The sequence below is a fragment of the Chrysemys picta genome, chromosome 3 (assembly GCF_011386835.1).
Source record: "Chrysemys picta bellii isolate R12L10 chromosome 3, ASM1138683v2, whole genome shotgun sequence".
NCBI lineage: Eukaryota > Metazoa > Chordata > Testudines > Emydidae > Chrysemys > Chrysemys picta.
In genome coordinates this window covers 80,901,529-80,926,840 of record NC_088793.1, presented here as the reverse complement: position 1 = coordinate 80,926,840, position 25,312 = coordinate 80,901,529, and the positions used below count along the sequence as shown (strand labels likewise).

At 41.7% G+C, this 25,312-nt stretch overlaps 1 protein-coding gene across 1 annotated transcript; it reads right to left on the bottom strand.

Moving 5' to 3' along the window:
• Positions 1 to 4,429: 4,429 nt before the first annotated feature.
• Positions 4,430 to 7,180, bottom strand: LOC135982288 (SRRM2 protein homolog rsr-2-like). Its single transcript, XM_065588263.1, has 2 exons — positions 6,256 to 7,180; positions 4,430 to 4,989 (listed from the first exon to the last, which is right to left on the bottom strand). Exons 1-2 carry the CDS (start codon positions 6,794 to 6,796, stop codon positions 4,496 to 4,498), a joined length of 1,035 nt encoding a protein of 344 aa, XP_065444335.1. The 5' UTR covers positions 6,797 to 7,180; the 3' UTR covers positions 4,430 to 4,495.
• Positions 7,181 to 25,312: the final 18,132 nt, after the last annotated feature.

The window sequence follows — 25,312 nt, the reverse complement described above, 5'->3', positions numbered from 1 at the left end:
TACTGAAAAAGTAAGCCAGGACTGGATATTTTAGTACCAGTGCTACCTCCGACTGCTATGAGTGATGTTGCGGCATAAGAACTTCTGAATGTTAGTCACAAGACTCTGTGGATAGTATTTCTACAGCTGGCATGAAAACTAAGTAGCAAACTCCACAGTTTGAAGTAATCCATAGTTGCTATTAGTTTTGGAGACACACACACACACATACACAGAGCCGGTGCTACCATTTAGGCAAAGTAGGCGGTTACCTAGGGCGCCAAGATTTGGGGGGGGCCAAAAAGTGGTGCTCCCAATTTTTTTTACAGCGTTTCCACGCCCCCTCCGCGAGCACACGGTTGCCGCTCCACTTTTCCCGCCTCCCAGGCTTGCAGCGCCAATCAGCTGTTTGGCACCGCAAGCCTGGGAGGGGAGGAGAATTAGAGCGGAGTGGCATAGTCGGGGAGGAGGCGGAGCAGAGGTGAGCTGGGGTGGGGAGCTGCCGCACGGCTCCCCGGGCCAGCGGGGTGGGGAGCTGCCGCGGGGGTGCCTCAGGGCGGGGGGGGGGGGAACTGCCGCAGGGCTCCCCACCCCAGCTCACCTCTGCTATGCCCCTTCCCCGAGGACGCCATCGCTGCTCCACTTCTCCCGCCTACCAGGCTTGTGGCGCCAATCAGCTGTTTGGCGCCGCAAGCCTGGGAGGGGAGGAGAATTAGAGCGGGGGTGGCATGCTCGGGGAGGAGGCGGAGCAGAGGTGAGCTGGGGTGGGGAGCTGCCGCATGGCTTCCCGGGGGTGGGAGCTGCCGCCGGGGGGGGGGGGGGGCGGGGCGCTCAGGGCGGGGGGTGGCGGGGAGCTGCCGCAGGGCTGGGGGGGGGTCGGTGGCGCGCAAGGTGGAAGTTTCGCCTAGGGCGCCAAACTTCCTTGCACCAGCCCTGCACACACACACACACACACACACACACACAGAGGGGCCTGATTTCCCACCTACTCTGCACCCTGGGCAGTCATTTACACATGTGCAAAGTGAATATATAACACTGCTGAATCAGAATAGTAGCACTTTGCACAGGTATCAATGACTACACAAGGTGGAGGGCATTGGGCAGGATATTTCTGCAGAGATTCATTTTAATAGGATTTATGCACATTAGTGTGTAAGTATTAAGTAATTACAGAGTGAAAATATAAAACCATTGTAGGCCCCAAGAAAGTTCACTTCTTTTGCTACAGATGCTACCTTCAATTTGAGTAGCTCTCACCATGCTGTCTTCATTCCTTCACAGAATTACAAAAAGAACAGGAGTACTTGTGGCACCTTAGAGACTAACAAATTTATTAGAGCATAAGCTTTCGTGGACTACAGCCCGCTTATGCTCTAATAAATTTGTTAGTCTCTAAGGTGCCACAAGTACTCCTGTTCTTTTTGAGGATACAGACTAACACGGCTGCTACTCTGGAACACAGAATTACAGTACTTCTCCTGAAAGTGGTCTGGGTATTTGCCTCAGGGAAACTTTGCAACAGTTTTATTCAAAGTATAGTTTAATTATGTTAAACATTATTATTATTTAGTAGACTAAAAGGGTGGAAATGTCATGATCCATGTGACATATTCCTATTCATCTAAACATGGCACATCAGCCTATATTCCTCTCATAAAAGATGCACCAATACACATCTAATAGAAGACTGACACAGTTAACCATGGCAATGAATTTTCCTTTAACAGAGACAGCAACACAACCTATCTAAGCCTACTGCATTTAATTTCAGCATGAGAGACCTTTAAAAATGTTAATGGGTACATCAGCATATGAGTTGGGGTATCAGAAATGCAGTACCTGAAATTTTATCTGGAATTTTGTCTAATTCCCAAGATACAGTGCTTCTATAGTAACTTCCACCCTAAAACTTGTCATACATCAATAACCCTTTTAACTTCCAGTATTTAAATAAAATGAAATAATATTTTGATCTCAAGTTTAACACATCAGTGTAGAGGACTGTGAAAGTCTACATGGTCACTAACTCTCAGGAAAACCATCAATTTGAATTCACATCCTTTCCAAATCTGTTTTTCAGAGATGAACTAGTCAGTCTGAAATGCAGTTTTAATACTCATCTGAACAGTATAGCTTGCACTTTCTCCTTAATAAAATAAAAACAGGGTTTTTAATCAAACCACCATTTCACCTATTAGCACTATGTCAACTTCAAAGATACTCTGCAGGCAGTGAACAGCTTCAGTACTGCCAGTTTCAAGTAATTCAGTGAAGGGTTTTATGACCCTCACATTTCTAGGGCTTTCAAGCATTTTCTTCTCATTCATTTTAAATTTACATTAACATTTTTTAAAAGAGTGTTTTCTAAATGCTATAAAATACTCTTCTCCTATATATTAAAAAACAATAAAATAAAAACTACACTGTAACCTAGGAAATTGCTACATCTAAGCTGTTTTGGACTCCCATCTCCTTAAGATGTTTAAAACAAACTAATTGTCATACTAAATAGCCCAGGAGGGTTATGGCTTGATCGAAAGCCCAGTGCAACTAAAGACTCCCATTGACTTCAGTGAACTTTAGATCAGATATTTAGGGTATGTCTACACTACGGGATTAATCCGAATTTAGATAATTCGGATTTGAGAAACAGGTTGTATAAAGTCGAAATGAGTGCGGCCACACTAGCACAGTAATTCGGTGGTGTGCGTCCAAGTACCGGGGCTAGCGTCGATTTCTGCACCGTTGCACTGTGGGTAGCAATTCCATAGCTATCCCATAGTTCCCACAGTCTCCCGCGCCCATTGGGATTGTGGGTTAAGATCCCAGTGCCTGATGGGACAAAAAACATCGTCGCAGGTGGTTCTGGGTACAGCCTCACTTCCTCCCTCCCTCCCTCCCTGCATGAAAGCAACGGACGGCAGACAACCATTTTCGCGCCTTTTTTCCTGGGTGGGTGAACACTGCAGACTCCATACCACGGCAAGCATGGAGCCCGCTGAGGTCAAGACAGCACTCATGAATATTGTAAACACCTCGCGCGTTCTTGTGGAGTTTATGCTCAGCCAGGACCAGAAAAACGAGGAGAGGAGGCAGCGGCGGCGGCAGCGCAGCGACAAGCATGATGAGGACATGGACACGGACACGGACACAGAATTCAGTGAAACCACAGGCCCCGGTGCTTTGGAGATCATGTTGTTAATGGGGCAGATTCTATCCATGGAACGCCGATTCTGGGCAAGGGAAACAAGCACAGACTGGTGGGACCGCATAGTGTTGCAGGTCTGGGACGATTCCCAGTGGCTGCGGAACTTTCACATGCGTAAGGGCACTTTCATGGAACTTTGTGACTTGCTGTCCCCTGCCTTGAAACGCCAGAATACCAAGATGAGAGCAGCCCTCACAGTTGAGAAGCGCGTGGCGATAGCCCTGTGGAAGCTTGCAACGCCAGACAGCTACCGGTCAGTCGGGAATCAATTTGGAGTGGGCAAATCTACTGTGGGGGCTGCTGTGATTCAAGTAGCCAAAGCAATCACTCAGGTGCTGCTACGAAAGTTAGTGACTCTGGGAAATGTGCAGGCTATAGTGGATGGTTTTGCTGCAATGGGATTCCCTAACTGTGGTGGGGCAATAGACGGAACCCATATCCCTATCTTGGCACCGGAGCACCAAGCCACCGAGTACATAAACCGCAAGGGGTACTTTTCAATGGTGCTGCAAGCACTTGTGGATCACAAGGGACGTTTCACCAACATCAACGCGGGCTGGGCGGGAAGGGTTCATGACGCTCGCGTCTTCAGGAACACTACTCTGTTTAAAGGGCTGCAGCAAGGGACTTACTTTCTGGACCAGAAAATAACCATTGGGGATGTTGAAATGCCCATAGTTATTCTTGGGGACCCAGCCTACCCCTTAATGCCATGGCTTATGAAGCCATACACAGGCAGCCTGGACAGGAGTCAGGAGCTGTTTAACTACAGGCTAAGCAAGTGCAGAATGGTGGTAGAATGTGCATTTGGCCGTTTAAAAGGTCGCTGGCGTTCATTATTGACTCGCTCTGACCTCAGCCAAAGAAATCTCCCCATTGTTATTTCTGCTTGCTGTGTGCTCCACAATCTCTGTGAAAGTAAGGGGGAGACCTTTATGGCAGGGTGGGAGGCTGAGGCAAATCGCCTGGCTGCTGATTACGTGCAGCCAGACACCAGGGCGATTAGAAGATCACACCATGAAGCGCTGTGCATCAGAGAAGCTTTGAAAACCAGTTTCATGGCTGGCCAGGCTACCGTGTGAAATATCTGTTTGTTTCTCCTTCATGAAAACCCTCCCCCTTTACTGACTGATTTTCTGTAAGGAACCCACCCTGCCCCTTCCCCCAGCTTTCTTTCAAACCAAATAAAGTCACTATCATTTAAAAATCATTTATTCTTTATTAATAGATTAGAAAAAGAGGGAGGGAACCCGGGTGGTATTTGGGAGGAGGATTGCTGGGAAGGAAAAAGGCACAAAGAAAAGGTTAAAAAAATGACAGCCTTTTGCTTGGGCTGTCTACTGGGGTGGAATGGGAAGGTGTACGGAGCCTCCCCCCCCGCGTTCTTACACGTCTGGGTGAGGAGGATACGGAACATGGGGACGGGGGAGGGTGAAACAGGGGCTGAAGCGGCAGTCTGTTTTCCAGCAGCCGTTCCTGAACCTCCACCAGACGCCGGAGCAGCCCCAGCGTTGCATCCTTCATCCTCTGGTCTTCCTGCCGCCATCTCTCATCTCGATCGTCTCTCCTCTCCTCACGTTGGTCCCTCCTCTCCTCACGTTGGTCCCTCCTGTCCTCACGTTCACTGACTTCTTTCCTATACTTTGAAACTGTTTCCTTCCACTCATTCAGATGAGCTCTGTCACTCCTGCTGGATTGCATAATTTCAGAAAACATCTTGTCTCGCGTCTTCTTCTTACGACGCCTTATCTGTGATAACCTTCGGGATGGAGGAGGGAGGCTTGAGGAATTTGCAGCTGCTGTAGGGAGGGGAAAAAAGAGAGAATTGTTTTAAAAGCTACATTTTGCAGAACAATGCTTATACTCTTTCACGGTGACCAACACTGTTCACATTACATAGCACATGTGATTTCTGTGCAAGGTCGCATTTTGCCTCTTAATGCTGAGTGCCTGTGGCTTTGCTGCTAGAGATCACAGGTCTGGGCAACAGAATTCGGCTTGCATGCGGCCATGGTAAGCTTCTGCGCCGTCCTTTCCCACATACCAAGCATAGCTTGTAGAGTGCTGCAGAAGCCTGGCCAATCTCAGCCAGTTGGGGGGGGGGGGGCAGTGTGGTGGGGCTTGTCTGGGCCCCTTCAGGCAAGTAGAGTGCTGCGGTTTTTCTGTTAACATTCAGCAGCACCAGAAAACAAACTAACCCCCCCCCCCCTCTCGCCATGAATTCTCTGGGATGATCGCTGTACCCCTCCCCCCCACCGCGTGGCTGGTATCAGGGAAGATCCCTGCAGGCACCAAACTACCCCCCCCCCCCGCCGCCGCCCCCCCCCCCGCCATGAATTCTCTGGGATGATCACGGTACCCTCCCCCCACCGCGTGGCTGGTATCAGGGAAGATCCCTGCAGGCACCAAACTACCCCCCCCCCCCGCCGCTGCCCCCCCCCTCGCCATGAATTCTCTGGGATGATCACGGTACCCTCCCCCCACCGCGTGGCTGGTAACAGGGAAGATCCCTGCTAGCCAAACGCGAAAAACTCAGGGCCAATTTCCCATCTGCGCTTGGCTAACTGCAGGGAAGGATTTATTTTCCGCCACAGGCAAACAGCCCAGTAGGAACGGCCACCTCTGTCCCCTTAATTAAGTTCCCGTATTTCAACCAGGTTACCAGGAGTGATATCACTCTCCTGAGGATTACACAACAAGATAAAGAACGGATGTTGCTTGAATGCCAGCAAACACCGGGACCATACGCTGCCAGGCTTTGTCAGGCAATGATACCAGATTACTTGCTGCAAGCATGGCGTGGTCAAGTGTCCTACCATGGAGGAGGGAATAAAGATGCACTGCCCAGAAACCTTCTGGCAAGGCTTTCGGAGTACCTCCAGGAGAGCTTCATTGAGATGTCCCTGGAGGATTTCCGCTCCATCCCCAGACACGTTAACAGACTTTTCCAGTAGCTACAGACTTTTCCAGTAGCTGAACTGACCGCGAATGCAAAGTCAGGCAAAGTAATCATTAAAAACCGTTTGCTTTTAAAACAAGTTTTATATTTTAAAAGGTAAACTCACCTGAGGTCCCTTCCATGGGGTCAGAGTCTTGGGTACTGGCTTGGGAGGCTTGGGAGGGTACTTCAGTCAGGGTGAGAAAAAGATCCTGGCTGTTGGGGAGAAGGGAGTGCTGTGTGCTCTCTGCAAGCTCATCCTCCTCCTCCTCCTCCTCCTCTACCCCATCGGCAGAATCCTCAGGCGTCGAGACTATCCCCGACCCAGAATCCACGAACAAAGGTGGGGTAGTGGTGGCAGCCCCCCCTAGAATTGCATGCAGCTCGGCGTAGTAGCGGCATGTCCGCGGCTCTGACCCGGAGCGACCGTTTGCCTCCTTTGTTTTCTGATAGGCTTGTCTGAGCTCCTTGACTTTCACGCGGCACTGCTCAGAGTCCCTATTGTGGCCTCTCTCCATCATGCCCTTGGAGATTTTTTCAAAAGTTTTTGCATTTCGTCTTTTAGAACGAAGTTCTGCAAGCACTGAATCCTCTCCCCATACAGCGATCAGATCCAGTACCTCCCTCACGGTCCATGCTGGTGCTCTTTTTCGATTATCAGCCTGCATGGTTACCTGTGCTGATGAGGTATCTGTGGTCACCTGTGCTCTCCACGCTGGGCAAACAGGAAATGAAGTTCAAATGTTCGCGGGGCTTTTCCTGTCTACCTGGCCAGTGCATCCGAGTTCAGATTGCTGTCCAGAGCGGTCACAATGATGCACTGTGGGATAGCTCCCGGAGGCCAATACCATCGAATTGCGGCCACACTAACCCTAATTCGAATTGCTAAAATCGATTTTGGCACTACTCCGCTCGTTGGGGTGGAGTACAGAAATCGATTTAAAGGGCCCTTTACATCGAATTAAATAGCGTCGTTGTGTGGACGGTTACAGGGTTAATTCGAATTAAAGCTGATAAATCCGAATTAAAGTCGTAGTGTAGACCAGGCCTTAGTGCTGAATTCAGCTCTCAGGCCCCGATCCTGTAAATATTTAAGCAGATGCATAACTTTTCTCATGTTGAGTTGTTCATAGACTTCAATAGGGCTAATTTTATGAGTAAAGTAACACACATAATTAAATGTTTGCAGAATCAGGCCTAAATAATTAAACTAATTGCAATACAAATATATCTGCACAATTTTTGAAAAAATGATCAAAATATTTGTAAATGAAATTAAGTACTATCATTTAATAAATGAACTAATAGTGCAGCAATCTCTGTCACATATCTAACTTCTCAGGTGCTGGAAGTAAACATCTTTGGTTTTGTGCTTTGCTGTGCATCTGAATTGCTTGTGAGATTCACACAATACTGCTACACTGCACTATTCTTTACACGTATTCCCTAATGTAGGTGTGTGTGTGTATGTTTACAGCTAGGAAATGGAAACCATGATGAGGCTTCAGCAAAGCCACTTATATAACTTTGAAAATTATAATTATATCTACATACAATATGTAGCTGTATAGGGCATTATGTAGTGCAGATACATGTAGCTATAATAATATGGAATACTTCTTCCCTTTATTTTCATATTATAGCAGTTTGTAAGACAAGCCTTCTGACTGAGTCCCCGCTTGCCCCCTCTCAGTTACTCACAACATTCTCAAGCATATTCCTTTTGGGATGAAATTTCCTATCTTTGTCCCTGACCATAGGTGAAATTTTTAGGTAAATTCTGAAAGAAAGTATGAGCAGCCTCCAGGTTGCTGCAATCTGCTCCAGGAATGGGGGTAGAAAATCAAAAAGGCATTAATCACTGTTGGCTATCAGCTTTCTCCTTTCCCTATCTCTTGGGCCACTTTGGGTGGTTGTTGGGGAGGAGAGCTATTGTTGCTAGCCATCCTTTTAGATCTGGGATGGCCAGTCAAGCTCCTATCCCTCTTCCGATGGTTCCCATAGCCCTGCGTGGAAGCAGGTAATGGGGTAATCAAAGCAACTTTCTCCTCCTTCCCACTTGTGAGGCTGCAGGCAGCTAGCAGGTAAAGGACACTAGTTGCTCAGTAGAGCTCCCAGCTCCCATCAGAACAGCTTCAGGGGAAGAAATGGCCCCTACTTCCTCCCCATTGTGACAGACCTGGTTCAAATATTTCAGTTCAAAAGTCACAGTGTGTAGCTCAGAGAACACATTTTCAAGTCATAATCAACTACAAATTTCCTTCTTAACACAGTAGTGGCCGAAAAGCCATTAGTGATCTGTGGGCCCTAAGCATTTAAATATTATTGTACTCTGCCAGTTTTCTCTTAGTGAAAGAAGCTAATTTTTTTGCCAGGGTGGGGTGGGGAGGGTATGGGAAGGGAACTCTATTGTCTCTTTGTAGATTTGACATAGACAGGAAACCTTAACAGACAGTAAAGACACAGTATTATACTAGCCAGAGAGTTAGTGGGGTAATTGGAAGGCTGAGTTGTCCATAGAGGATGCTATAGTTAGCATCACATAAGTAGCTTGGACCTATGAGGCCCAATCATGCACACAGTTATTTTTCAGGAAAAGCAGTGTTGCCAACTCTCATGATTTTTTTGTGAGTCTCACAATGTTTTCTGTTTTTACTTAAAGCCACAATAATACATACACAATTGCATTTTTAATGCAATAGGCCCCAAAGTATTAAACTAAATTAAATAAAGTTTAACTTAATTCAGTAAAGTTCATTCAGGATGTTGGAGAATATTGTCAGTCTGTCCTCATGACTATGTGAGAATCTCAGCTGTCATTAAAATAACAAAAACAGTAAGTCTCTAACCCTAATTGTTGTGGAGAAACGCTTCAAAAAGGGTCCTAAGTACACCTTGGTAGGCTCAGAAACCAGAAGACAAATGAAAAGAATGCAAAGCATGTTATATTTTAAATATCTCATGACTTTTAAGCCAAACTTATGGTTTTTTTTGGAGCCAGACTCAGGAGTTTTGAACATTTGGGATGGGCAATGCTCGGGAAGCCCCAATGAGAGGAAGAGGAAGGGTGTGTATGATTGGATGCATGGATATTTTGCTCACTAAGTGTTTTCAACAAACTTAAAGTCAAACTAGAATGAAATTGTTTTTGAGGTTGGAGATTCTTCCCAATCTTTGAGGCCCATGGGAGATGCCTTGTAATCGTGTGTTTATCTGTCAGCATCAGGCAGGTACCTTTACAGAGATTACAAGGCTATGTTGGAGGGTTTAATGTTATTGAAATGCTGAGGGAAAGGGGGGAAAAATCATGTTTTGGAGGTGGAGTTCCCAAAGGTTACTTTACTCCATCTCAAGTTGTATTTGCTTGCTAGAATCCTGCTTTTTAGATAAATGACAAAGACAAGAGTTTTGAAGCTGAAAGTGGAAGCAGATGATGGAAATCGTTCTAATCATTAAAGTGAGATACAAAAAGAGCAGGATAGGAAAGTGGTCCTCTGTGTCACAAGCAGGCAAAGCTAATAAATCCATTCCTGACAGTCAGGTACACTGGACTGTACAAATTATATGCTTTTATCTGGGGAGAATTTTTAAGGAAGATTAAGGTTCTAATATGAAAGCTTTCTGGTGAGAATTATCAGTTGGAAGGAACTGCATTATACATTGCAGCATGGGGACATTGTGCTGAGGGTGTTTGTTTGTTTTTAGTTTTTCCAATTTTGCATCTTTTATTATATGCCAAAATTCACTAAAACCAGATTTTTGCTTGTATACATGTTACTCAAAAAATTAGCTGTATAGGAAAAGATTTTGTTAGCAATTTGATTGTATACTTATTTTGGGGTTTGTTCAGTTCAACCAGGCTGCAAAAATAATTAATGTTGTGTATAAGCAAAAACTGAAAAGAGCTGCAATGTTCAAGGAGTTTCCAAATAGTACTGAGTATTCAGTTTTCTACTTACTTGAATCACCTTATAAAGCAAATTGCATGCTTATTTTAAACAAGAAAAATAGAAGCCAACCATAATAGCTGAACAAGAATGGAGGTGCTCACAAGCTCTTATGACTTCAGATCTGCCTTGAATGTCATGCAAAGAGAAAGAATGGCTAATGGACAGAAAGAAACAAAAATTACACATCTCATTTCAATTTCTTTGTGTATTTTGAAATACAATTACTTTATTTTGGGGTTATTGCTGAAGTGCGAGGATTTTTAAATTGCAGAAAAAAACTCATGTGAAATGCAATCCCTCTCCTCCCTCCGTTTGTCCCCTCGGCCTCAGTGATTAAAATACTTTGAGGTTTTAAATTCTTATTCCTTTGTTGTGATTTTTATGGTGGCTTTGAAGGTGATTTTGTAGCTTTTTTGTATTTTCTTTCCTAATAGTTTTATCAGGACATGCGTCTATAATAGCTAGGGCATTTAAATGAAATACATTATTTAAATATGAAATGGAAAAGGGAATAAAAGTAAGTCTGGGGTGTATTTTTTCTCTGTCATTTGTAGACACAATGGAATGACTTAGAAGAAACAAACAAAAATAGAATAGGAGGCACCCTTAGAAGATGCATTTGGCAAATATTAATTTTCTTAGTTTATTTGTTAGCTTATCTGCTAGTGGATCTCTCACCTTAATGAGTGTTGGCTTTGGTTTTAGAACAAAAGTAGGTTAGTAGTTGACACATAAACTCTCTGGAAAATAAAAGAAGGTAAAGTGAACCAAGATCAGTGATCAGGACCCATTTGTGCTAGGCACTGCACACACCCATAATTAAACAGTCCCTGCTCTAAAAAGCTTTCAATGTTGCCATATGTCCAGACACAACAGGAAAACAGAAATAAATGCAGGGGACGGATGTAGGACAAGTTATCACTGAAGCTAGTGTGTTGGGTAGACTAAGTAGCAGTCTCAGCACACTAAATGCTTAGCCATTGTCATGGGCTTTGTACTAATCTGTGTGAGTCATTTTTATTGCATTTCCTGTATTATTTCCTTTTCAATTTTTAAAATGCAAACATGCACGTGTTTTTAACAAAGTGCCTAAGAAAACAAGCTGAAAGACTGAAGAGACGAGGAGTCGACGCAGGTAAAATAGAGAAACCTTGGCAGAATTAGCCGCATACACTGATTACAGTTTTGTCAGGAATAAGGGCCAGCAGCTAGCCTGCTTACCCTCTAGCTTAACCCTTAGGCAGTCTAGAGCACAGCTGGTCCCCAGCTGAGCTGCCTGATTGTCCCAACCATCTGATTGGTGGAGGGGATCAGCAGACCCTGCTCTTAAGACCAGGTGCAGCAGCAGAGTAATGGCTGCTTCAAGCATTTGCCTAGAGTTGGGATTGCTCCTGTGCCTGCTTCTTACCAGCCCTGGAGCAGCCTTACCTCACTCCAGGTAACCTGGCTCTGACCCTGGGCTCCAATTTCTGACTTTGGCTCCGAGCTTCAGTGCATGACTCCTGTTCCAACTACTAAGAATGACTGTCCCCGTCCCAGTCCCTGATCAGTTTAAACAGATGTGAGCAAATAATTCAGAGCAAATATTGTATGTGATGAATTTAATTGTTTTGTGTGAGCAATTTAAAAAAAAATATGTGAAATCATTTGCAAATAGTTTGAATATTAAATATTCACATTTTTAAATGTGTTGGCTGCTTTTTGACTGGATACAGAGTTCACATGGTACATTTCCTGTCACCTGACTGGATGAACCTAACATTAACTTTTCAAAATTCAATTTCTGTGAATTTTCTCCAATCACATTAACTCTATTGTTTCATCAAACTTTCTGAAAGCAACTATCATGTCAGAATATTAATGAGAAGTGATCACCACTAAGGAGCTACAAACAAAGCTGAAGATAATCACATTTTGATCAAATATTAGAAGAAATTATTCAGGGTATTTTCCTGTATCTCAGTTATGCTGTTCTGAAGATTGTTTGCTTTACAGATCTATGAAAATGGAAGTGTGGTATATTCAAGTCTGTTTATAAGTCCAAAATATTAAAGGCTTTATTCAATGGTATGTTTCTAACTACAAAGTATATATTTCAAAATCAGGAGCTCAAATACAATCTAAGAGCCAGACCCTGCAAACACTTGGTTACCTGAGTAACTTCACTGACGGGAGTAGTCCCATCTACTCCTCATAAATTACTCACATGCGTAGTTGTTTGCAGGATTGGACAGAAAGGGCCATAAACATTTCATTTATTTGAATTATTGTGGTACTAGTCATGGACCAGGACCCCATTGTGCTAGACTCTGTACAAACAGAATAAAAAGGTTAGATACAAACAGGCTGATGGAGGGACTACTAGGAGACAATATTAGTCAGCACGATAGGCTGTAGTCTCAGCACGCCGGCCCCCTGGTTATTTTCAAGGTGTGTGTGGTTTTTTGTAGGAATCATGGAAAAAAAGTTAGTTTTGCCAGCTGAAGATCTGGCCCTAGGAGCAGAGAGCTTTCCTTCTTTGCTCACCATGGCTAGTAACATTGTTCCTTCCTCTCAAACATTCATGTATTCAGTGATCAAGTTCCTGAGAATGACAATATTTAGAGGCTTCATGAAGCATCCTCCTGCCAATCATGGCTTACTATGTAAAATAAAAAAGCTTGAGGATGGGCCTTACTGCTATAGAATAATAAACATTCTGACTTTGGACATATGTTTGTAGCAGGGAAAAAAATGGTACACACGCATGCTGTCTTGCCTGAGACCCTTGACAGATGACCAGACCTGTTCTGGCTCCCTTGTACACATGTAGAGATCTCACTCAACAGAGTCACCATGACAAAAGTTGCCAAGAAGGATAGTGAGATGTAACCAAGGAAAAAGGAGTGTATGGTCTATGCGCTTAGCCAAGTTGCCATATATAGTTGCCTCTCTATCCCCTTGCAAGATGTATTCCTACTTTACAGGGGAATCAGTTGCATCAGGGAGGTTCAATGGGCTGCCAATAGGGGATGGAATTCACCTGCGGTGGAGATAACCTGTGGAAAGATCCTCTGCATCACTTTAATCCTGCTGGGGATGTGCTGCATACTCCTCCTGCATTTGGAAAAGGGTCTCTGCCCTAGGCCTGCAGAGGCTGGTCGGCCAAGGCCAGGCCAAGGGAGGAATTGCAGATCCATGTTTATTTGTGCTGAATCTAGTGCACCTATTATTCTATACTTTTGGCAAAGAGGAACCACAATAACTATGCAAATTGGAATAGCAGCCTAGAGAGGTGGGGAGTGGGTTTTCACAGCAGTGGAGGTTCTATATGAGTAGAGTGAATTACACCTGGCCGTAATACGGGTGCATGCAATTTTTGAAGCATGTGAATGTTTGGAGTGAATTTTGCCTGTTTTCTGTGGTCAGCAAGAACTACTTTGTACTTACAGGCCCATGGACTGCATTATCACAACCCCTGAGGGCAGGTTACCTAATGGCTGTGTAGGCATGCACAGTGTTTGCTGGGGAACATATATTGATGAGGTAGATCTTGAGATTAGCTGATTTATGTATATAGCTAGAGAACAAACACTGGTGTCCATTAGGAATTGTAGCCATATTATTGATCAGTGCACTGTGGGCCAGATTTTCAAAGGTATTTAGATACCTAAAGATCCAGATAGCCTCCTAGTGGGATTTTCAGAATGTCTTAGGTACGTAAATACTTTAAAAAACCTGATCTTGTGCAATTTATTTCTGTAACTTGCTGACATATGTTATGGGCCACTGAATAGGATTTTTCTCTGTCACTTTATTACCTGTTTCAGTGATCACAGTATCATGAATTTTCTTCTCTAAGCAGCCCAGCAGATCATGCTTTTTTGTTTCCTCCCTCATTAAAGAAGACAATATTTGTTATTGGGAGAGTTCTTCCTGATTTTTGTCCATAACTGACTTTATCATTAATTTAATTTTGGGGTGTGTGTGTGTGTGTGTGTGTGTGTGTGTGTCTGTTGGGGGGAAAATAACATCTCTTCCCCCCCCCCCTCGAAAATATAGCAGTCACCTTTTTTCTGTTAAGGCGAATGATGTTTTGCAGTCTGCTGTTTTCTGCAAGGTGGATTTTAAGAATTAAGAAGCAAAAATAAAGCCACGCGGGGGGAGAGATGCCCTAGATCTAGTCAGTGTCAATTAAAAGCGAGCCTCTGATGCAAATACCACATCAGCACCAATTTTGTCACTTAGAACTTTAAGATCAGAAGCAATTACCTTCAATAGCACCTTGTTTTTATGTGTCTACCCTTCATAGCCTTGGCTAGTAACTCGGCCTACACTATAATTTACAGTGACATCTAATTTCAGCAGATCTGCAAGCAATCTAACTGAAGATGGAGATACCGAGGAGTGAGGACTCCAGCTTTATCACTGCAGATATAGATTCATTTTTTTTTTTTTTTTGCCAATTCAGAAAGCGAATCTTTTAGGAATGAAGGCTTTGTGTGTGTGTGTGTGTGTCTGTTTTGCATATCTCATTACTGGAATTATTTCTCAGTTTAGGCAAAAGATTTCTGCTTTTAACAAGATGATTAAATACTCCAAAGGAAAAAAAAAATCCAGCCAAGTACTATCAACACTTAGTAGATTTACCATTTTAAAGTGTCTCTGCAAAAGGGGGGTGGGGTGAGGAAGAGAGAGAAAGCAAGCATTCATTGCTAATCATTTCCTTTGAAGTATGGTAGAGACCTGGTGATTTTGTATTGTGTGCGAAAGTCACAGTATTAGACTAAGATTATTTTAAGAAACACTTTTATCATTTTCTAACTGACAGAAAGGGCAAGCTTACCAGCCATGCAGTTTGATGTTTCTTCATGGAAACAATAAAAGAACCCCACAATGATGTGATTAATGACTTGCATCCACTTTCTCTGATCCCCAAACTTAAATACAGAGAACACATAAGACCTTCACACTATTATCCACCATCCTATTCAGATGAGATTAATATTGGCACAACTTCTTTTTAGAAGCATGTTCCTTGAGCCAAGGAATTTGAATATCATAATGGGTACAGTTATGTAAAGAGGATGTTGATTTTGATGAAACTAGGAGCTGGCAGGGATAGCTTTGTAACAAATACAGTTGTTTTACAGTAATTATGGACTGTATGGTAGTCATTTTACTTGTTGCAAAACTGCTTAATCTTTTAAATGTGTAATTATTAAGGGAAAAGTTCACAATTTTCCTTTCTTCTATCCACCTTTTGAATATGTTTCGACCAGATGCTATAATTTAGTCATTTAACAACTTCTTACAAAAGAAGATTTAGAAAATAATGTTTGCTTGTGTATCACTACTATCCTGTTTTGAGGCTGCTCTAGGTCACCTTCATACACTCTTAAACTTTGTTGTAAACTTCATAAATCAAAAGATTAAGTGACTTTTTCTTCTAGTTTAGTTTAACTCTTTAGATAGCACATGGAGCAGGTGTTGGCTATGGAAGGTATTTTTAGATTGAATCAGATGGCAGCAACAACAGGCATGGATAATGAAGAATAATAAAGTGCTACAATCTGGTGTGGATCACAGAATTAGTGTATTTTGGAGATAAGATTGAGGTTGCAGTGTGGTTTTTTTAGTGTATCCCATGCACGGTGCCTATTCTGTGCAAGTAACGTATTTACACAAAGAATGATTACAGAAAATATGAACTGAGCTGAACTCCTTTATGGGGAAGTTTATACTGATATCTGTCACCACAGTATCAAGTAGATCAGCTCTTTAAAAATAATCCAGTAGATCAGCTCTTTAAAAATAATCCAGGTACAAAAAAAAGACTTGTTTACTTTTTCAGCCTCTTGAGAAGACAGCTACTTTTCAAAGGTGCTTCTCTATGATCAATGTTGTAGATGGGGTGGGAGGTTGGTGGGGAATAACAGTACTACAGAGTACAAGTTTTCATGGGCACATCCTTAGATAAGTGTTTAAAAAAACAATAACTCAGGCATTACCAAAAAAAAAAAAAGTAGCTGTTATTGTCTCCAGTCTACTGGTAGTAAATCTTCTATTGCAATGCAGCTGTACTGGCAGGATTAGAAATTCATTTCGAAAGCTGTAACACTTTTAATTCTGCACTATACATTGAGCTATTAATTTTTAATTTTAGGGAGAACACACTGACTTGATCAGAACCTACATCTGCATCTTGCCTATAGGAAGTACTCTAGTGAGAGCTAAGCCAGCTCTGGTTTATTTACTCAGTAAAGTAATAACATTAACTTGGACAACAGGAGTTGAACTTGAAAATATCCCAAGGACCTTCAGGAACATGGAATCCTTCAATTTTCTGGATGCCTTTGGACTTACGTACTGAAATCCTGCTTGAGATAGATGATGTAGCCATAGGAACCAGGCATCAATCTTGATTGGGCCACCACCTTCTCCAAGTGGAGATCATGGCCTTTTTACTCTGCTGTCTACGATGTTGAAGCAGATTGACAGCACTGCAAGGGGTACTTTCAGGAATGCAGTGGGACTGTGAAGAAAGCAAAATAAACTTCTTCCCAGAATAAGATCTAAGGTCCATTATTGTGGGGGTAGGTGGTATTTTGGGCCCCCTAAAGTTGTTAAAGAAAAAAACAACCTTCCAGAAGTCTAGGTACTAGTTAGATCCCTGGAAAATCTTGGATTTCAAGTTTTAAACAAGCAAAACTTGGCTATTGTGTCAATATTTTGTCATTGTCTCTTCCAATGCTGAAGACTAGATAATTCTGTACATATTTTGACCTTTTTGACAATAATTTGGGGCCCCTTGAAGATCGTCTGGGGGGAGGGCAAATGTGCCTTTTACCCTCCCCTGGTAATGCCAGGCCTGTCCTACAGGATCTGCAAAATCCCAACCAGTGGAACTGTTCCGAATGGACTGGCTAATCCAACAAAACTACATTAACCAGAGCAAATACTGCTCACGGTAAAGATTTTGCATTTTTCTTCACTAAGAAGAGCAACTGGATTTGAGGCAGTCTTGTTTGGTATCATCTGTCCTGGCTAGCAGAGAGAACAAAGACCATTTCACTCAAATGGAAGCCTGGAAGCTCTGAAAATGTTAAAGGCACCACACATTAAACAAATATTTGACACTCATTGCTCCTGAAAATGAACAAGGAGCAACTGGACACAAAACTCCCCAACCATCAGTGCCTTCTTCCAAGAAGGAAATCTACCAATAGGTCCTGAAGCACTGTACCATTTTTTTTTGACAATAAAAGAAACACTGTAGGTGAAATTCTGGCTCCACTGAGGTCAATGACAAAACTCCCCAAAATATTTTCTGTTTTTTTTTTGCTGACCTGCTTACAGTCCTATACCTTCACAATCAGAATGCACAACAGGACATAGCAGATACCTGGATGACCTTCTGATATCTATGGCTTGAGGGAGGGAAAAAGTCATTGCTTTATACAGTTAGATTCGTCTGGACTCTTTGAAAGAGTCAGTCAGAAGCTGGTGCTAATCAATACACAGTATCCAGCAGAAGAGGGAAAGTGCAACATTAGGATGGCTTCAATCATCCCTCTCAGGCAGGTCAAGAGAATGGTGATGGGCAAATGTTCCTCCTTCCCAAGAATGCTCATCTATTGAATCCCCGAGGGAACAGTCTGCTTCCTCTGCTTTTCAGCATGCTGCTGAGGAGGAACATTGTTGAGGAGGTGCATTTCTGCAGTTTTTCAACAGTTGCCAGATACTGGACAACTGCGTGACAGTGGTGTTAGCATTGGCTGGGAATGACAGAGTTATATGTTATGTTATGTAAATATTGTTGACATACCCCCATCAAGTGCCACAGTTTCCCCCAGCAGCTGGGTGTAAGTATTAGGTGGTAGGTCATAGGAGACGGTAAGCTTTGTATTACCACAGCTGAATGCTCTTGTGGCAGAAGTGTAGTTTCGTACCACTAATATTAAGGCCCTCAGAATGATTGATTCAAACCACGTTTAGAGTATTTCCTTACACCTCTCAACCACTCTCGGGTTGCAGCGCAGTATCCTATGTTCCGCTCAATCAAATGTTGAGGACGGATCCAAGAGAATGAAAATAGACATTGACTGTTTATCCACTGGTAGAAGAAGAAAACCCATCAATGCTAACAGAGTTCTAGTTCCAAATCCTGGCCTGGTACCTGATTGTGGGCAGATGTGCTAGGAAGAGGCGCATCACTATTTTCTCAGTAGGCTTGCTCAGAAAAGGGAGATTTGATTTGGGGTGGTCGTTAGTTTAGTCTGTTGCTTCTACGGAAGGCTTTTCTTCAGGGATGGCCAGACTACAACATATTTTAAAGCAGGAGATAGTGCCAGACAGGACCCTGGCAATCTTAGGCACTCTTTGCTTTTGACTCTTGTTTTACTAACCAAAAGTCTGATTTGTTAGTGGAATAACACATCTTCCAACATGCACAGGGATTCCTATAGTTTGAATTATCTGAATTCAGAGAAGAAAGGTATGTACAACTCTCTACATAAATATGGTACATGAATAAATGTTTGTAAATTAGTTTGTACTTGCAATTTTAGCAGGTTATTGGCACAAATACATACACTACACATGAATTTTGATTATCCATTAGCAAAGCTTATACATACACATAACATATGTACTTAGATGTACACAGACAATACAGACATAGCTTATACAGTTTATTACTAGATAGTATGGCATCATTAAAATGGGTGCCTCGATATTGTGCAGAATCATTTATAAAGCTTTTAGGTGGTAACCACTCGCAGTAGTTAGGCTCTAAGGTGATTATTCTCATAAATTAGTCTTGCCTAGAAAGTAAAGGAGGAAAATCTCTTTGATGTGGAGTTAAAAACAGACTGGCTTTATCATACATTGTGACTCAAACTTATGTCTGTAACCTAGATATTGTGCTGGATTCCATAGTTGCAAGATGAGAGAGAGCACATATTCCCCCTCCTTCCCATTTCTTATCCAGAACAAAGCAATTATATTTTAGAAGAAACCATTTAAAGGACAACCAATTTCACTGCAAGCGTCCAGGAGTCCAACAGTTTAACGTGACTCTGGCTGAAATGACATCTGTAAATTTGTATCTCTGCTGCAGTGTGCCTCCTAGTGTTTTCTGTAATTTTGTGGCAGAAACCGTATTACTTACTGCCCACTGAGTTCAATACCCTATTTCAGTAGCTATTGCCATAATGGACATATCACTGTGCACCAAAGCACTATGCAAGTTTTAAAGCAGGTGAGTCTATATAAATGTATCCGTTTCTCTCTCTTCACAGATAGCGATACATATGTAGATTTCTATAGATACAGATATAAAAATACTGATGAAATGATCCGGTGTATTACTCTTGAAGTAAAAATCCTCTCTTAATGACTGAAGAATTATTTCAGAGAAGCAGAATTTTCTCTACAACATGGCATACACAATGAAACTCATAGCTTAAAGAATATATGATGCTCCTATCAGAGCCTTACAGTTGCTAATATTTGAGGTGTATGATGGCAGTTATTATCCAAATATCTTACTCTCTGTATTGAAGGTAGAATATTGAGGGCCAAATTCTTTTTGCCACTCAATTTGAAAGCAGAAAATCTGGCGATATGCATTCAAAAGAGTGTTGGATTACAGCAAGGTTCCACAAAATTTGCATGAAAAAGTACAAACCAATTTTCCAAATGCACCTATGGCCAGATTCAGAGTCCAATGAACCCAATGGAAGTGAGCATGAGATAAGGCCCACCGTGTATGATGAGAGATGACAGCTTGAAAATAATTAATAGAGGGAGCTTGGCAACCAATCTAGCCTTTTGGGGTATGTCTACACTGCAATTAAAAACCCCTGGCTGGCCTGTGCCGGCTGACTCAGGCTTGCAGGGCTCAGGCTGGAGGGCAGACTTCTGGGCCTGGGCTTGGGCTGGAGCCAGAGCTCTCAGGCCCTGTGAAGTGGCTCTACTACAAAATACTGATTTCACCAATGACCATTAAGTTTCCAGTGAACCACATTTGCGTTTTCCAAGTCATTTAAGGTCCTTTTATTTAAGTATTTTGTTTAATTTCTAGAAAAAGAAGCTCTGATATGGGTCAAAAGAAGAGTGTTCTTGCCCAGCTCTGTCCTCTGTGGAAAGGGATCCCAATAAGTTCCTCAACTCTGCAATAGTGCATATCTTTCTGGACAGCTTCTGGATCTCAGTGATCTGCTCAGATTGCCTTTCTGTGTGGGTTTTTTTGTGTGGTAGCTTGCAACAGTTACATCCTTAATACATAATGGAATCCAGAGAATGTGCAGTAAGGAAAATTCTTTCTGAATTTCACTAATGATTTTATATGAGTTCTTCAAGATGTGCCAGTCTGCTGCTGATTGCTTCTTTGCCCCCCAAAACATGCTCTTCTTTGCCAATCATCATATAAGAAGAGCTTGGGGAAAAATTCCCTATTCTGATTTTTTTCTACTGATCTCTTGAGTTCATTTCATATGCTTTAGATCTCTGAGCAATGTCTAATCATAGCAGGGGGATCCAGTGCATGATGTATTCTACCTTTTCCTTGCAGAAAAAACCCGGAGGGCAGTGGCTAGAATAGTTGTGTGTCTATGAATCTGTGTCTTTTTAAAAGACAAATATTTGGAGTCTGGATTGCAAATGTGAAGATATGCATAGTTTTGTATTACAGATGGCAATGCATCTCCAAAATATGGAGAATATATGAAGCTTGGTAATTTCAGCAGGCTGTACAATTTTTAGCTCTACTCTCCCTATTTTTAGTATGCTCAACTCCATTGATGAAGTTTTATTTGCTTGTATGTTATGTACGCTATGTGGTAAAGCCTTTGATTCATTTATGGTGCAAAATGCACACATCACTAATAATAGGTTCTTTTACTCAGATGGCTACTTGAAAGTTCTCATAAGGAATTAGATTGAGTCATGTATATAGAGACAGGAAGACTTTACTTAGCACCCAAATTCAAAGAAGTATAATTGCAACCACAGAAAAATAAAGTATAGCAAAATGTCCTCCTGCATTGTGCATACTTCCAACTTTATGGTTACCATCAGAAGTGAAGGTGGAAAGAAGTTGGATTGACGCAGAGGTTTCCACCATCCTGTCCGTCTGATGTCTGAACTAGGGGTTGATCTGACCATCTGTAATACCATCTGACCATCTTTTCCTTACATACCCACACATCTGGGATCATATATGATTAGGTCTTGGCCTCTTGCCCATGTTTGTTCTAGAGCAGTGGCCGGCAACCTTCGGCATGCAGCCCATCAGGGTAATCCACCGGTGGACCGCGAGACGTTCTTTTCTCAAGAGTAGTTTTTTAAGCTTTCCTCAAAGGTCCACATCTTTTCCTAAAGTGGACACAGTACTCCTGAGTACAGCTGAGGCCTTACCAGTGTCTAGTAGCATGGGACAATTACCTCCTGCTCTTTCTTACCATTTTAGCTTTTCCTAACATATAGTAAAAATCTGCTGAAAAAGCAGGATTTGCTGCAGAAAATGATAGAGTTGAACATGATGTCCAAATAACACATTAGACAATGTTATCTTGAAACAGCCCAGGTACACTTAAAAGACTTGGGTTTCTGTACAACAGTTTCATACAGTTCTACTCCTGAGACACAAGTGGTTGTATTGAACTCAAACTAAACTAACACAAACATCCCAGATATTGTGCATAGTATTTAAGTGATACAGCATACATAGTCTAATCTTTATGACAGACTCTAGACTTGGAGGCTAGTTCTAGAAAATACTGTTTGCCTTCCAATTTGAACAAGCCTCAGGGAGTTGCAGAAACTGCCTTTGTGGCAAATGGATCAGTTCTAAGAAAGCCAAGAAAAGAAAGAGCTGTTCCTCAGCTGCACGTTGTGGAGTCTATTGCCTCAAATTCTTGGGGACTTCAGTTTCCACACTTAGAGACACAAATGTCTACTCCATGTCTTGGCTGGAATAGTGCCCCTGTGCAGTTATGGTTGAGTAGACAGTTGGACTTTCAGTCTATCCTACAATGTTCTAACTTTTATTTGTTTAAAAGTAGAGTGGCTAAAACCAAAACAGCAGCTAAACTCTGGATCAGTAGGCAAATCTGGACCCAAATATTTCCATACTTGAAGGGGGGGGGGGTCAAAATGCAGATTTGGCTTATTGAAGAGAGAGTTTGCTATTTGAACCAATCTGGGATTTTGGATCAGGCTCATCTAGGGCAGAGATAGGTTCTTGTATTCAAGAAGAAAATCATGTTGGATATGTCCTTATTTTGAAGCATTTGAAAAGCATAACAAATAATACTGTTACTATATAGAATGCTTGTACTGATATAGTATATCATTGCCTTATGCTAACTACAGTGTGGGTCCATATATCATAAGGCAGCCAAATTTACGTCTTATTCACCTTCAGAATTTCCATTTATATTTACAGCTGTGAAGCCCAAAAGACTGGTGCAGGAGAAGTGGCATAAGATTAATTACATTGGCTCAATACCAATCCTCCCAGTACAGCCTCTCTGAATTTTGGGACCACTTTGAACTGGCAGTGTGGCACAAAGTGGACCTAATGTAGGAAAGAATCTGGGCTCTGGCATATACTATATGTCAGTTTACAATTGAATAAATACAAGCTAAGTGCTTTGCAGTCTTACAGGTCATAACTGTGCTAGGATTTACTCTTTTGACTTCGTTGCAAGATTTGTGTCTTTCTTACACTGAAATATACTGCTTGCAGTACTGTGAGATCTAAAAGAATGTCTTATTGAAGCAATGAATCTATTTATATGACTGCAAGGAGAAACATGAAGCACACTCAAACTAATTTATGTAGATACCTTTTGATATACTTTTAAATATTGACTTGAGTTTGTACCTATTCATCAGTAGCATCTGCCGTTACCGTTTCACATACAGTGCTCCAGCCCACTGACGTTTAAAGAGATTTAAATGACAAAAAGCAGATGAACAATTTTTTGAATCAGTTGGCTCCTGTGGCTTTTTTTGAATGCCTATTTGCTTTTTATGCATTTGCTTTTTTTCTTACAATGATTAAGAGATAACACCAAGAAAAAGCAAAACAAAGCCTTGTTTGAATGTACTGCAGACTTGTTATTAACCGTAGCCGGGGACGTTTTCTTTCCACAATGAAAGAAGATAAATTATAAGTGACAGTAGTCTAGCAGACAAGGTATGTATGATTGATAAAAGTGAGACTGGTGACTGACTTGATGGCTTCCAAAATGATAATATAAAAAGTCTGAGCTAGTGATTTATATTTTAAAAATGCTTAGCAACATGATGTTGGTGTTGGGCCTTCTTTGTTGAAAGCACTTTCAGATTCACATTCTGCAGAAACAGCCCTTTCAAACCATAGGCAAGCGTTAAAAATAGCACTTTAACTTTAAAATGTAGTTCCCCGCTGGCTCAGCTCCTGAGATGTAGGCTTAATTTTCTAAGATGAGATAAGAAAGTCACAAATGTTGATGCATCATTATCTGAAGTATACTGTACGTTTAGTTTTTATGTGGCACAATAGTGCTAAAGAGGCAATGCAGTTTGATGAAACTGCAAATAAATGGGGACTGCTGACAGATGCAATTGGTTTTAAATAGGCTTTATCTGTGTATTTTGATGTGAATAAATCATATGTTTTAAGGACTTAGTTCTTTATGCTATTGTTGTGCAAAGTTTAGAAAAGAAGGCAATAATTTTAATCTTTTCTACAAGTTACTCCAAGATAGTCCATGTGTCCTAGCTGCTTCTTTCATCAGTCTGCTTTTATATTTTTTTTAGCAAAAATGTTATTAATTTACTTTACTCCTCCAAAATATTTGTCTGACTCAATACATTTTACTGTCAGTACTTCTCCTCTTAATAGGTTACAATTCTGATATGGCAGAATCATGTACTAAATTGAATCCTGCCTGCTTTACATCTATTCAGCCCTGTAATCCATACCTGCTGATCCTGTTTCTAAAATTTGAAACCTGTCCAGTTTTCATCCAGCTGCTATTTAAAATAAATATTTTTGTGGCTTTTTTTCTCTTCTCCAAAGTGGATCATAATAAATGCATCCTAATTGCCATAGGTTATATTCAACCCCAGACCAGTACCAGGTAGTCTATATTTTGAAATATTTACAGATGCTCACTGGGTGTGCATGGGAGTGACAAAAGCTGGTTTTGATTGCATCCAGTGTCCTCTGTGCATCCTCTCTTGCAAGGGGTAAGTTTGGATGTGGCTTTGAGGGTGAGCTCTATGTTGATATCTTCCAAAGCAATCAGGGTTACTCAAGGGCTTCTACAGATGCTCCAAACTTAGTCATGTTTCTAACCCACTCAAGAGATACTCAAGCAAGAGCTGCTTATTGGATGCCTTTCCCTTCCCCAAAAACATCAGACTTTGGGTAGAGATGGTTAAATATAAGAATTTCTGTCCCACAGGAAATTCCAATATTTTGACATTTGTTTTAAAGCCAAGAAATTCAAAGTTAGGCCTTAGTTCCAGCATTAACTCAAATTGTTGGCCTGTTATTGATGGTGGTGTGAATAAAAGGAAGAGGGCTTCACTTAGCTTTGAATTTCCTGCCTTTTGCAAGTTCTATTTCTATTTGCTACTTCTATTTCTTTGAAGATCTTAGATTCACCAAATCGAAAAGTAACATAAAAGCCTCAGCACAACAGTCAAACTAACAAAACAGACATTTGTAAAGACAAGTGTTGCTCTATCTTTACATCACACTACCCCTGCACTATGTTTTTCATGCAGTAATCATACACTTTTTTGTCTAATGTGGGAGTTATTTAGATATTTCATATATAGCTCAATATGATGATTTTTAGGCTAATTTCTCTTTTAATATTAAAAGAAGGCATTTCCATTTACATTTATGCAAGACAGAGCTCAGAACAAAATCTAGAGCAAGAAATGTATTAAATATAATTGGTTAAGAATAGGATTTACACAGAGTGAAATTTTGTGCTGAGACCCATCACAAAGCCTATGTGTCATCACTACAATTCCAGTGCTGGCCCTTTGTGCAGAGGTGAATTTCACCTCTATTGATTAAAACATTGTCATACTAAATCAGCTTGGCTGAAGAAATAATGGATCATTCAGAAACAGCCATTGAGTTCTTCCAGTCTGATCTTTCACTTTGAAGGACTGCTCATTCCCACTAATGTCTTATCTACTGCTGTATATCTTCAGTGATGTTGTTTTGCCCAGTTCTCTTAT